The sequence below is a fragment of the Ctenopharyngodon idella genome, chromosome 11 (genome assembly GCF_019924925.1).
Source record: "Ctenopharyngodon idella isolate HZGC_01 chromosome 11, HZGC01, whole genome shotgun sequence".
Taxonomy (NCBI): Eukaryota; Metazoa; Chordata; class Actinopteri; order Cypriniformes; family Xenocyprididae; genus Ctenopharyngodon; species Ctenopharyngodon idella.
The window spans coordinates 7894318-7909175 of NC_067230.1; the positions used below are offsets into that span (position 1 = coordinate 7894318).

At 35.6% G+C, this 14858-nt stretch overlaps 1 protein-coding gene across 5 annotated transcripts in view; it reads left to right on the forward strand.

Moving 5' to 3' along the window:
- cdh4 (cadherin 4, type 1, R-cadherin (retinal)) overlaps positions 1 to 14858 on the forward strand; it is a 261968-nt gene that overhangs the window by 199292 nt on the left and 47818 nt on the right. For all 5 annotated transcript variants that reach the window (XM_051911720.1, XM_051911721.1, XM_051911723.1 and 2 more), the window contains 2 exons: positions 6165 to 6320; positions 14472 to 14616. In XM_051911720.1, the coding sequence (XP_051767680.1) occupies positions 6165 to 6320; positions 14472 to 14616 (301 nt within the window). The remainder of the gene's footprint in view (positions 1 to 6164; positions 6321 to 14471; positions 14617 to 14858) is intronic.

Genomic DNA, 14858 nt, shown 5'->3' on the forward strand with positions numbered 1-14858 from the left:
TGTTGTTCCTGTACAATGACAGTGAAAGCATCACTTGACTTGAATGTAACACTTTTCTTGTTGCAAAAAGTAGCTTGTTACTGGAAAAGCTTCACTATTTTGAAAACTATTATCAAACTACTGCAAAAAAAAAAAAAAAGAAAGAAATGTAGTTAATAGTGTCACTACTTGTAATGAGTTACTCCGCGGCACTTGTGCTAATCCCTCGCCTGACTCCATTTGCTCTTTTGAAAGGGGCTCTGATACAACCTCTCCCAGGACCGGAAAGCTCATCAGAAGAAGGCAGAAGTCACTGTGAACCTGCCCTAGAAACACAGCATTTATCTCCAACATGGTATCTGTGGAAAGAGCACGTTCCTCACGTGCTAACCATCTTCCCCCTATTCACCCCGGACTCGCTGTAATTCTACAACTAACGAGTGGGAGGAAGATTTCAAAAATTGCTTTTTGTCATTAGCACTGAATTCAGATGACTCAATCAAGCCCAGGGGACTTAACGAGGGCACGATCATCATTTATTCAATTTAGTATTATAAAGAACATTCATTAAACAGGGAGTTTGGAGGGCTGGGGTTGCAAACGTGACAAATCCTTCCAGGCTGCCCATGGGAGGAATTTTAAAGAGACTTTTAAATGTACAAGGGACCTTACCTCCTTCCCTCTGGGATATTTAAGCGTATGTGTCATCGGGATGGCTTGAGCGGCGAATGTCGATTCATCTGAATCAGGAAAGGTAGATATTCTAGGTGTGTGTTCATGGTGCACCGCGGCTGCTGAATTATTGAGCAGAAAAACTCTCTTTGATCCATGCTATGTAGCCCACATACCAATCTCTTACCTGTCAGCCTCCCAGAAAGCCATTCATTTTTCAAATGTTTGCAAGGAGGATGCTGCGGTATCTTATTTTTCCTACCGCAAGAAATTTCCAATCCCTTTCAGGCTCTAAATTGATATGTAGCCGACATGTTCTTAGCAGAATACAAAGAACTGTTTCTGTGATTTCAGATTGATTGCCAGTTCATACAGGAAAGTAGTAAAATAAAAAAAAAACTCCTGAACTTTGATTCCTGGCTTTTTGTCTTTTCAAAAAACCTTGATATTGAATGCAGGCTCAAGCTGTACTGAAAGCTACCAGGAATACGTTTTATTACCAAATCAATATACCGAGTCTCAATGTCCTGAGCTGCGTATCTCTTCGATGTTTTTAGCAGCCGTTTAAATAGAAAGAGAACTTTACCAAAGCAGAGAGAGTGGGAGAGCGCGAGGTTCAGATATTGCACCGAAAGGTCATGTGTGGGAGTTCAGTGTCTGAGTGAAATGAAGAGAAAACCATCACGCTCAGTCTGCGGAATACGTTATGCAAAAAAAGGACTGTAGCACGCTCACCAGTCATTTCACTTTCACGCATGGTTTCCAGACCCACGGCTCACGAAATGGGTAGGCGGGGTGTGGGTTTTATATCCCGTGACTCAAACGCGTCAGGGTTTACATTTGATTGCTTCAGCACAAAATCCCCTCACATCAAATGTCTTGCGCATCGCAAAGCCCAGTGACACACAGAAACATGGTCATAATTTCGAATCTGGTGATATTTCATGAAGTGTTGCCTCCCTTGAAAGTAGAGATGCATAAGTGGGCGCATAAATGCATCTCCTGAAAGATATCTCCACTCTGCTCTCATTTTTTTCAGTCGTATTCCTGTTTACGGAAAAGTCAGTGCAGTAAAATTTGTAAGGGTGGGTATTAAATAGTGAAGCCAGAGGTGTAAACAAAAAAGCACATTGCAATGCAGAAATGCGTATTTTTATGTTAGCAGTACATATTTCTAACTGTCATTTGATGCGCATATATATATATATATATAATGTATTCTAGTTTTAGTAAGTGCATTTAGTTAACAAAATTATTAGTGCTGTCAATCGATTAACATAATTTACTAATTAATCACACATTTTTTTCCTGTAATTAATCGCGATTAAAAACATGGGGTTTTAAATATGTTTATATTGTAATAATTTCACAGTTACTATCCAGATTAATGTAGAAACAACTTAAAGACAGTATATTTTAATGGCATCTTTTTATGAATGAAGGCCAGTATCACTACTAAAACTGGTACTGATTTTTCTATGAAATTGTTTTTGTTTTTTTTTTAAACATTAATTAGACATTCAACATTACAGTATAACTGAAAGCTATAAATTTCAACATTTATCATGCTTTAAAAAAATAAAAACATTTCATTTAAGTGAACTTAAAACGATCTTTACATAAATCCATTATAATAGTCATATTTACCTATGGCCTTCCTACCTGTCTAACAGGTAGGAAATATACAGAAATTGAATTAAGTTATCAAACACTTTACAGTCATAAATTATAAATTAAATATAGATTAGTCCTTATTAAAGCTTCAATTTTCTCTTTTACCTTTGTTCTTTGATTAACATTAATGAGACATCACAGCAACTGGTTTATTAGGCTGCTGTCACTTTAAGACCTGCCGCTGCCGAATATGATGCAGATCTGATGCGCATTTCATTTTCTCACAACTCTTTAAATTCATTTAAGACGTTATAAGACTGTATAATGTAACGCTAGCCAAATTATGATGGGAAAAACGGATGCTGCGTTAATTGTGTTACATATTTTTTAACATGTTAAACTGAAAAAATTAATTGCGCGCTAATTCTGACAGCACTAAAAATTATATATAATTTCTATGGCAGGTCTTTTATTTTGCATTTACACTTCAAGACTTAATGCACAGGTCATTTGACATACAGTATCATTTTGTTCCTGCCATTGCTATGGTTATCACTGTCAATCAGATTCAATCGCACAGTTAACCCTTTCGCACATAGAGGTCAGTACAGTGGACAGCTATTCAAAAAGCATTTTCTTGTATATGCATGGGATTTGATGGCATAGTTGCACATCATCCTCTACAGTGGACACTAGTGCATCATCCTATACATTGCCGTTGTATGTGGATTTTTTTTTTCTACAAACCAAGATGGCCGACAACCAGTGAGAAATGCCAAATTTCTTTGGAATATCAATCCATTCCTTCTATCAGACTCTTGCGAGTAAAAAAAAAAAAAAAAGTAGCATCAAGTAACATCTAAGGAGTCAAATTATTGTTAAATATTCCAAGTATCGATTTTAGATTGGGAGGAAATTCTGATTAATCATCTGTCTATGTTTCAGCTACAATTTACAATATTACTGTGTCTGTTTTTCTTGAAAATACTCTACTTTTTTGTCTGTAAACAAATGTATTTGTGTTATTAGGATATATTTTGCAGTTACATCAAAAAAGTAATGTGATTATGTAATGTACATTACTTGTAATGCATTACTTTACTCATTACATCAAAAAGTAATCTGATTACGTTATGCATGTTACTTGCATACATGTTCATTTTGGAGGCTGCCAAAATAGGCAGGAAAATGCAGGAAAAACCCTGATATGTAACACATTTAATTGATCACATGCGTTAAGCCTTAATTTTTCACATAATTCACCAATATTATGGTCCTCAAACATGTTATCTGCTTATACAGTTGATTATACTGCAATTATTCTTGATTTCTGTAGTCTGATTTTTTTTCAAGTAAGTGTGTCTGATCCACTTAGAATGAAAAGATTAAGGAGGCCATAAACTGTGTTCTGGTGTTTTTATAGGACAAGCTTTTTGTTGCATAAACAGGCTAAACATGCTTCAACAAAATCTGTTATAATCGCACTTTTGATGAAAAGAACCATTGTGAGAAACATCCTCTGTCAAACCAAAAGCATCAAGCAGATTGATATCCAGATGTTTAATGTCCCACAGTTCTGCAACATGTTTCTTGCTTCAATGCAAGAGAGAGGGAAAACAGAAGAGGAAAACGTCTATCGCATTGAGCCATGCCATGGTTAATGATGCCAGATAGAAAGACGGGAGACAGAAAAGAGATGGATGGGGGAAGAATGAGAGAGAATTGTGTATGCATCTGTTCTTTACATCAAACAGAGTTTGGAAGAAAAATACGAAGGCGAGGATTTCATATGCATTAATGATTCAGCTTCAATTAAAAGTAGGCCAGAAATGTCACTTTTCTACTCATTATGTCAATCTATCAGTAAATGGAAGTATATACAGTATGACTTTTTAACTGATTTGTAATTTCTGTGACACTAGTGTCATAGTTGTTTTTAATCATCATAAAATGTTTTTAGGTTTTCTGGCCCGTCCCCCTGCTCTCCCATTGGTCAGACTACAGGATGGCCCTGCCCACATTTCTCTGGATTTCAGTGTTGCATCCAGCTCCACAGGAAACTAGACTTTTAGTGATTTTAATTGTTGTCTCTGCTTATAAAGCTAAGATAGAGAATATATTTTATCAGAAAAAATATACACACTATAAAAAATGAGTCTACGTTGCTTTAGTCCTTTATCATTCTGTCTGTTTTCGTTATTCTGAGGCCTATTGAGTCAAGTTTGTATGGCAGGCAATTGTCACGCAGCTAAAAGAAAGTGTCTGCTAAAGCATTATCATTGTGATCAATGGCCCAATTCACTTGGCATCCAACTGTCAAGCATCAAACCCTGATGCTGAATACTACTTACTGTTTTGGGAGCAACAGTGGTTTGACTTTGATCAATAAACAAGCTTTTGTCGCCACACGTCACTGCCACATTATCCATCTTATATTTTTTTTAATTTCCTGATGGTACCAAAGCCTAAAGATTAGATCAGTTGTGCAGTGCAATAGTGTTATAACACAGAAAATATGAGCAGTATCTGTATTTCTGCAAACTTTAAAAATGTAATCATCAGTGGATATGTAACAGAATGTTTTCAGAAATCATTGATTGCATGAATATGGAAATGATCTGACATTTGTCGTGGAAGTGTGTGGATGAGGTATTCTCAAGGTATTTGGTCTGTTCTGGTCTGCAAATAATAAAATACAACTAACCTTACAATCATACATATAGTTAGGATAGAAAAATTAAAATGGCTGATAAAGAACTTTATAATATATTTGCTGTTGTCAATGACCGTACAACTGTATTTTGCTGAAAATTCATTTGTCATTTAATAATATGGCTAATATTTTGCCCAGTGTATGTTCCATATGTTAGGCTGGTAAATCACACTTTCTATGTTGTTAAAGGGTTAGTTCACCCAAAAAATGAAAATTGTCATTAATTACTCTATTTAATATCTAATTAAGATATTTTTGATAAAATCCGATGGCTCAGTGAGGCCTGTATCACCAGCAATAACACTCCCTTTTTCAATGCCCATAAAGCTACTAAAAACATATTTGAAACAGTTCATGTGACTACAGTGGTTCAACTTTAATATTATAAAGCAATGAGAATACTTTTTGTGCGCCAAAAATAAAAAAATAGCGACTTTATTCCACAATATCTAGTGATGGCGATTTCAAAACACTGCTTCAAGAAGCTTCGAAGCTTTACGAATCATTTGTTTCGAATCAGTGGTTCAGAGCGCCAAAATCTCATGATTTTAGTAAATGAGGCTTCATAATAGTTCACGTGACTCTGGCAGTTTGATACGTGCTCTGAACCACTGATTCGAAACAAATGATTCGTCAAGCTTCGAAGCTTTATGAAGCAGTGTTTTGAAATCGCCCATCACTAGATATTGTTGAATAAAGTCACAATTTTGTTATTTTTGGCACACAAAAAGTATTCTAGTCACTTTATAACATTAAGGTTGAACCACTGTTGTCACATGAACTGTTTTAAATATGTTTTTAGTAGCTTTCTGGGCATTCAAAAAGGGAGTGTTATTGCTGGTGATGCAGGCCTCACTGAGCCATCGGATTTTATCAAAAATATCTTAATTTGTGTAACCCGTAATGCATTTACAAAATTCACTATTCAGCCCATGTCATTTAATTATTTTTCATTGTTGTTCATGGCAATATAAATATACTTTTATGCTTGATTTAAAAAACATTGTTGTACAATAAATCATGTTGGTATCCAGTGTAAAATCTTGGTACTGAAAGAAAAAATAAAAATAAAAGAACAGCAGAGAACCACTGCTCTATATGAGCAGTAAATTGACCATTTAAATACATCAAGCTTCTTGTGTTTGATTATCTATAGAACTCTACTCATTGTGCTGTTTTATTGCAGATTCGATCAGACCAGGACAAAGAGATTGAGATTCGGTACAGTATAACAGGAGCCGGAGCAGACCAGCCTCCCAGTGATGTCTACATTATCGATCCTGTGACAGGAAAAATGTCTGTCACTAAACCTTTGGACAGAGAGGAGAGAGCCTCCTACCATGTAAGTGCTTCTCTTTCCAGAGTTGGCTTGAGAAGATCATTTTTTGCCCTATCCAGATCCTATTTAAAGTGCAACTGGCCTCAAACCCATTTAAGAAACATGCTCCAGTTTGTAAGAGTTGATGGCCTTTTGCCAGTTGGAATAAAACTAGAACTGAACTCTCTTGTTTTAATATATGCAGTGTTACCAAAAAAGTGTTTGTTTAGGATTTGGACACTTAAGACACTTAAGTATATGAATTCTTTGCATTAAAGAACAAAATAGCAAAATCAAGACAAAAATCTTTTTTTAGACTTAGTTGAAATATTTTTTTTTTTTTTTAGATTTAGTGTACAATATTTGGATACTTTTTGATGGTTTTGCATATATATGTACAAACTTTATAATCTATCCCCTAAACTTACCCAACACAGAAAACATTCTGCGTTACATTTTCAAAAAACATTGTTCTGTGTGATTTGTAAGCTGTTTTTCTGTGTTTTTACCTGAACCACACATATAGTACTGTGCAAAAGTCTTATGCCACCTGTTGTTTTAGCAATGTTTTAATGACCATCCATATTTATTTTTTGGTCTTTATTATGATACAAACAGAAAATACAGGAAATATGTACACAGAATGTAAAAAGAATTCAGAACAAAATGGCTTCTTTAAGCAAAAACCAGTATTTACTGTGACCTCCTGAACTTCTTCCAGTTTATCAAAGAAGAAAATCTGAGAAACATCTCATCAGATTTTGAAAATTTTCTTGGCCTTCCAGTCCTTTTCAATTCCATTTAGGTTTAAGAGAACCAGGTTCCTGCTATTGCTCAAGTGTAAGGGGAGGTAACCAAATACTTGCCACTTTAGCCTATAGAAGTTGTTTTTTTTTTTTTTAATACTGCATACAAATTTCCTGTATTTTCTGGTTATATTCTAATAAAGACTGAGAAATAATTATATATGGTCATTATACCATTGTTAAAACAACATCTAATGGTGGCCTAAGACTTTTGCACAGTGCTGTACATGTGCACATGCACACACACACACACACACACACACACACACACATGAACAACCAAGTAACCTCTGCAAACAAATTATACTAAACCTTTTCCAGAACCAGCCAAATTTTCTGAGAAACCTTTTCAATAATTTTAAACTAAATGGTCTCAAGGTCATTTTTGTGGATATATGGAGAATGGTATTCCTGTAGTACTGGAGGCTACAGTTTCAGGACCACATTTCTATGACCTTCTTTTTTCTTTTCTTTTTTTTTCCTTTCTTTTTATGTATGTGTATATTTACTAGCAGTTTAAAATTTTAGAACATTTACTATTCAATTCTGTATTTGTATTATTAATTTTCAGGGATGATTTAGCTTTAATCTAGAATTTTGTTTAATTATTTTTTATATTTAATTGATAAATTGTCCTAACCAACCCCTAACCCTAAACACCATCATTGGTAACCCTCTTCAAATATATGATATAATAGATATAATCATTTCTGTGGGTCTATAGTCTTTGCATCTGTTTGTTTTAGGTTTAATTCAGATTTCCCCTGTTGGAGTAGAATTGGCTAGGTGACTCAGACATTTACACTTTATTTTGATGGCTCCCTTTAGACATTCTGTTGGCTATAAGTAATGTTGCACCTACATGTCTACTAATACTCATCTAATACTCTAATGAGAGTTAGTTGACATGTAGGTGCACTTATAGTTATACTTATATATTTTGGTTACTTATAGTAAAGAGAATCTCTAAAGGGGACTGTCAAAATAATGTGTTACCCAAAACCTAGAACTGCGGTCCTGAAACTGCAGCCTCCATTATTGCAGGAATATAGTATTGGATGTATGAAGTCAGTTCACAAATTTCACACAGTTGTCTTGCAAAATTGGTGTTCCATAGATTTATACAACCAGAAAGTATACTTTTTGTCTTCATTTTGAGCAATATATTTCCTACTTCATATTTTGAAACCTAATGAACATCATTTTGTGAAATGATTTGATAGAAAAGTGTGTTTGTGCTAGAGATCATTAAAATAACTGGCACTTTTTTATATTTTGTCATGTAATGCAAATACATAATGGCTTAAGTGGCCAAGTACTTTTTGCTGTCATTGTGTATATATATATAAACTCCAGTTCTGAATGAATATTAATATTTTTATAAACTTTTTATCTAGCTAACTTTTTTAATCAGACCTACAACTCAGAGATCTGACTTGATTGCAAACCTGATTGGTTCTAGAAAGCTGTAGCCATCAAAACAAGTGCAGTTGCCTTGTCAGCCTTTTTAGATATCGAAGACAAAACTACAGACTTACTGCTTGTTAAGCAAAGTTTGCAGAAATCTTAAAATTCATACTTCATTCTGCAATTAAGTCTATTCAAACTGCTTTCAATGCATTAAAAACAAATCGTTTCGGACCTGCTGGCTGGCATCACTTGTTAAGTGTACTTTTTTGTTTTGTTTTTGTTCTGCTATTCTGTTTATGTGGCTCTTTTTCTTATGAATAATGTGAAGAAGAAAAGCTAGAGACAAAGAAAAGAATTGCTTTGACACGTCAGGGTTTTTTTCAGTTAGTCAAACTGTCAATTAGACGAAGGTTCAGTAGCAACGTGCAGATGAGAGAGAGAGAGAGTGAAAGGCAATGAAATAGTGTTGAATTGTCACAAGTGATGAGTATGCAATTCCCGATGCTTTAACCCAACTGGGGAATCAAATCAAACAGCGACCCTGCCCCCTTATGTTTCTGCCTGTCACCCCACCTCTGTCACAGGCGGGCTGCCAGCCAGCCTTCCCTCCGCCACATCTTCCCCTGACTGTCATTCACTCACACGCTCCCAAAACAACACATTGCTTTTGATTCTCACGGTTGTTCCTTACAATTATAACTGCCTCTTTATCTCAGCTGTTTTGCAGGAAGTGTCAATAGGCCCTTAGTATATATTTAGATAGGCTATAAAACAAGGTCTTCTCTGTTTGCGGCTCCTACTTTTGACTTATGCCTCCCTTTCTCTCTCACTCCTTCTCTTTTCTCTTAACTCTCCGGTCCATTGAGCAGTAGATGATGTGGCACCATGCGTCTACCTATCAGTCTAAATTACGGCTAGGCTTGTCTCACGAGGTGTGTGTATAAGAGTGTGTCTGCATATCTGAATAAGTCAGCACCAGCGGTGGTTAAGTTAGCGGCTGTGTGTGTGCGAGTGCATACATTTTCTAAACATAGTACGCTGTCTGTGGAGGCATGATACTGTAGGCCCTCCCAAAAGGTAGGTAACTTAATTATGCTGTCTCTTAAGATACCTCTTTCAGGCCAAAATCAAAGGTGACACTGCATAAATCCTCTATGGAGAAGGCAATGCCAGAATGCATTGCAACAAACTATATATATATATATATATATATATATATATAACATAATTAATTCCTGTGATGGAAAATCTGAATTCTGCATGGAAAAGAACAACATTTATTTGAAACAGAAGTCTTTGTATCACTATAAATGTCTTTACTGTAACTTTTTATCAATTTAATGCGTCTTTGCTGTATAAAAATATTAATGAGTATTAATTTGAATGATATCAGAAGGATCATTCTGAAGACTGGAGTAATGGCTGCAGAAAATTGCAGATATTTTAAATTTTAATAATATTTCACAATATCATGGTTCTTACTGTAGTTTGATCAGATATGCAGCCTTGGTGAGCATATTAATTAGGGGCCAAGCACCGAAGGTGCATAGGCACCTATTGTAATTGTTGGCGTTCTTATTATTCTTTCGTTTCCGCTCTGGAAGTCTGTGGCACCCCTATAGAACTGCTTGCGGGATGATATTTGGCACACAGATAGAGGACAGTCTGAACTGTCACCATACCAAATTTGGAATCTCTAACTTAATTCCTCTAGCGCCACCACCTGTCAAAATTGGCACTCACATTTATGCTAATAATTTTTGAACCGTAAGGGCTAGAAGCAAATTATGAAAACTGAAAATGTTTCCGCCATTTTGAATTTTCTGAAAAACCTACTTTTTCGGACTTCTCCTAGGCTGTTTCTCTGATTTTCATGAAAACTGAACCAGATCATCTTCAGACCATGATGACAAAAAGTCATGGAATTCTATTCAAGTCGATTTCTCAAACCGTTTTCTCAAACAAATTTTACCTAGTGCTCGCTGTATCTCCGCAACGCTTTATCATATTCAGACCAAACTTGATGCATGTCATCTCAAGTATGACCTGAGGCAACATGTAGCGTCTCGGCGCAGCACCACCTACTGGTCCGGAGATACAAAAAATGTCTGTTTTTGCTTATAACTTCTGAACGGTTTGTCCAAAAATCATAAATCTGGTCTCGTTAAGATTTGGGGCCTCATGCCGATTCCCATATTAGCCATATTGGCCATCGGCCATTTTGAAATTTGTACAAAAATGTTGTTTTTTATGAACACATTAGCTTATCATTACGAAACTCGGTATGGGTCGGCACCATGCCCTGACAGTACTCAAAAAGTTTCGGAAAGTTATGAAATTTACAAAAAAATGCTAATAACATTTGACTATATTAACCTATTGTAATGAAACTGGCTCAATAGATTCCTTGGGTCATGCCGAGAACATAGATACCAAATTTGCCATAGGCCAAACTTCCTGTCCACCATTTTGTTTTTCTTTTCATTTTGTTTTTCGAACTCCTCCTAGACCGTTGCTCCGATTTTCACCAAAATCAAATCGTATCATCTTCAGACCATGCTGACAAAAAGTTACGGATTTCAAGTCGATTTGTCAAACCGTTTTTTTTGTATACCGCTGCAACGAATTTGAGGCATGATGCAAAACCGACATTTGAAGCTGTATCTCTGCAATACTTTGGCATATTGACACCAACTTTGCATGAGTCATTCTGACCATAACACATCAATTTGGTCACAGCGCCACCTATTGGTTGACAGTGATAAACATTTAAGTCATATCTCTAATGACTGTATTTATGTTTTTTCAGCCAATTTGCCTAAAATTATATTAAAATATCGTTACTTGTTGTTGCAGCTGGTCTGACGCTCCCAGCTATGATGGCATGGCTTATTGTGCTCTTTGTGCTTGGCCCCAATAATATATATATAATAGGTTAATTATGATTATAAAAAATACACCTTGTGTTTTGTTTTCTTATTCATTCACACATTTCTTATTTTTATTATTTATTTATTGATTTGTGCATGTACGGTTTGTATTTGTATTTCTTTAATTTAAAAAAATATTGGCAGCAAGACAACTCACTAGGTTTTGAAACAGAGCTAATGTGTATGATTCTCTGTGTGTATGAGTGTAAATGCATGTTTACTTTCTGTTAGACACTGCCTGCAGTCAGTGAGTCAGGACGATAGGCGTATGAGCACTGTTAAGGTTAAGTGGCCCCTCGGGTCTTGTGCGGTGGTTAGCTTATGCAGCCCCTCCATTAGTATGAGTATCCATATGACTCTTCATATCTGATATCTGCTCACAATTTGCACTAACTCTAGATGTTCTAGTGCAGACAGCCCAGATGTATACTCATGGCTGTTCACGTGAGTAGTAGGCTGATTCAATTAGAGCCTTCTTGAGTAGAATACAATGCTTATTTATCGGTGCATCACAAGGGCCAGAATTGGTGTCTCTGGTGCTGCAATTGAATGCAGTCATGAACTTATTAAAAGGACAATCCCCCCGGAGCAACCTGAGGTTAACAATGGTGATGGCTCATGATTAACAACAATTGTGTTAACAATAGTGATGACTCCCTCGTCACAGGAACCAAAACAATTAACTGGATGTTTAAAGCTGATCTTAAAGTCAACCTAAAATGAAAACTGACTAGATTTGCTTTTATAATACTTAAAAAATAATTTCATAATGTGCTCTTATTGTGTACTATTCATCAATGAATGTCACTGAAAATAAAATAAAAAAAAGGAATAAAAAAGTTTGTTTTCATAATACATTAGTATTCAAAAGTTTGGGGTCAGTAACATTTAAAATATATATTTTTAGCATAAGTCTCTTATATTTATATTATTATATAAAAGAATATAAAATAACTAAATGCTATTTTTATGTATTTTAAAATGTAATTTTCTAATTTGATGGCAAAGTCATTACTCCGGTCTTCAGTGTCACATGATCTTTCAGAAATCATTCTAATATGCTGATTTGGTGCTCAAGAAACATTTCTTTTTATTATTAATTTTGAAAACAGTTGTGCTTAATAAGCTGTTTAATATCTTTGTGGAAAGCGTGATACATTTTGGGAGGATTCTGATAAATAGAAAGTTGTAACATTCTAAATGTATTTACTGTCACTTTTGATCAATTTAATGCATCCTCTCTGAATAAAAGTATTAATTTCTTTAAAAACAAAATCTTACTGACCCAAAACTTTTAAATGGTAATATAATAATTTCCTCTGCCACTTTATTTGACAGTATAGTGGAGATGTGGCATGAATGTAGAGAGTCACATCTCCAACAATTCAGTCTTTTTAAACATTATGGAAGTAAATTAGGTTGCAAATGCAGTTTTTCATGTTGACATAAACCACTGTATTTTTGATGAACTTGTATTTTGACTTTTGTTTGTTAAACCTGCATTATTTACGTTCACATATAAGTCTTTCTTAACGTTTCTCCATGATTGGCCCAAAACTGTTAAAACCTGTAAACATCAAACAAGCTCAGTTGTCTCAGTAAAACAAGGAAAGTTTACTAACAGTATTGATTGTGTTTTGTTCAAAAGTGAGTCTTTGGAATAGTGACCACTTCGATAATGTTAATGATAATGATGAAGGGGTGATGTGGGGCACATAAGAGTAAAAAAGCTTAGGAAACACTGCCTATACTAAAAATGACCATGGTGAATGTGCTGCAGGCAGTACACTGACCTTCTATCTCTAGTTTTCCCTCATTTTATGAGTTTCCAATAGTTTTCCTTCACTGCCCACAAGTCTCCCACCACTAGAGTGTGTTGCAGAATATAAGAGCTGATGGCTTTGACACAGTAGCATGAGAAGAAAATAAACAAAGGGATAAAGAACTAGAGGAGGATTCTCTGTTTCTCTGCCCATCTCTCTCTGTCGCTCTGTATAGTGTTTCGGTTCTGTCAGCTAGCATGTTAATAATGCCATTAAGCCACACATTTGCAGTCCGCTCGCTCTCATGGGTCGACAGATCAAAGATGCAGTGTCTCAGCCACTAACAACAGACAATCTCACACATATCTATGCTCACACACACACACACACATAGCCAACCCATGCAGAATGCTAAGCACAGCAGCTGAGAAAACAGATTTTCCTGTTGTGTGTCTTTATTTATTTGTTCGCTTGACAGTTAGTTTTGCCGTGCACAACAAAAACCTGTCGACTCGGGCAATATTAAATGAGAGCTTTTGGCGACAGGTGTCATATTACTGCAGAAATGCATATAGAATCTCGATGTTCCTGTGTATAGCATATGGAGCAATGCAACCCTCTTATTTGGAATGTAATTCCGGTGAGGGATTTTAGGATAATAGTTTTATTTAGTGCGTGCACATGTAATTCTGTAGTGAATAAATTCTAAGAAGAGAATTTGGAGTTAATCCAGCCTTAAACCTTTCCTCTATCCCTCTCCTTTTTCACTCTCGGTCTCTTTCTTGCACTATCTCTTGCTCTTTTGTTTTTCGTTTCCCCCTCCCTTATCCTGTTTCCCCTAGGAATGTTCTATCACTAAAATAATACTTTTTTAAGGGGTTGTTTATCTGAATTAAATAAAGCTTTATCTTGCTTGCATGCTTTTTCAGAGATCTAACCAAAATAGGCTTTTTTTTTTTTGATGAAGCTAAACTCCATCTCACACTCTCTTCCTCTGGAAGTCCTCTCTGAATTATAACTCATGGTTTTCAGATAGGAACAAGGCAACACTGTCCCAACGGATCCCGTATCTAACATGTATGAAATATGAATGTAATTTCCATTCAGTGCCTCTGCCGAGTACGCTGAGATCTTTAATGCCTCTGAGTTTCTTAAATCTGATTTAATATCTGTTCTGTGCTTTCCACAGAAGCCTCTGCAGAGCTGAAGTTATTGGCGAATTATGAATTGTTAATTAATGTGCTTTTATTGTTGTCTCATCCACAGCTCAGAGCCCATGCAGTGGATATTAATGGGAACCAAATGGAGCCTCCTATTGATTTGTACATTTATGTCATTGACATGAATGACAACAGACCCGAGTTTAAGAACCAGGTCTACAACGGATCAGTCGCTGAAGGGTCCAAGCCTGGTAGGTATCCACAATAAAGGTCACGGTCATGATTATACTCATGATGATGACAAAGTTGTGATGATGTGTTCAGTTTATAATTTCATTTCAAATCCCATCAAGGAAAAGCATAAGGTAATCATGAATTAACAAGGATTATGTCATGATTATAGTAAATTATCAGCAACAATATTGATGTTACATTGCTGGAAATGAAAATGATTGAAATCATCATGACTAGCTTATGGCATCACTTCATACGG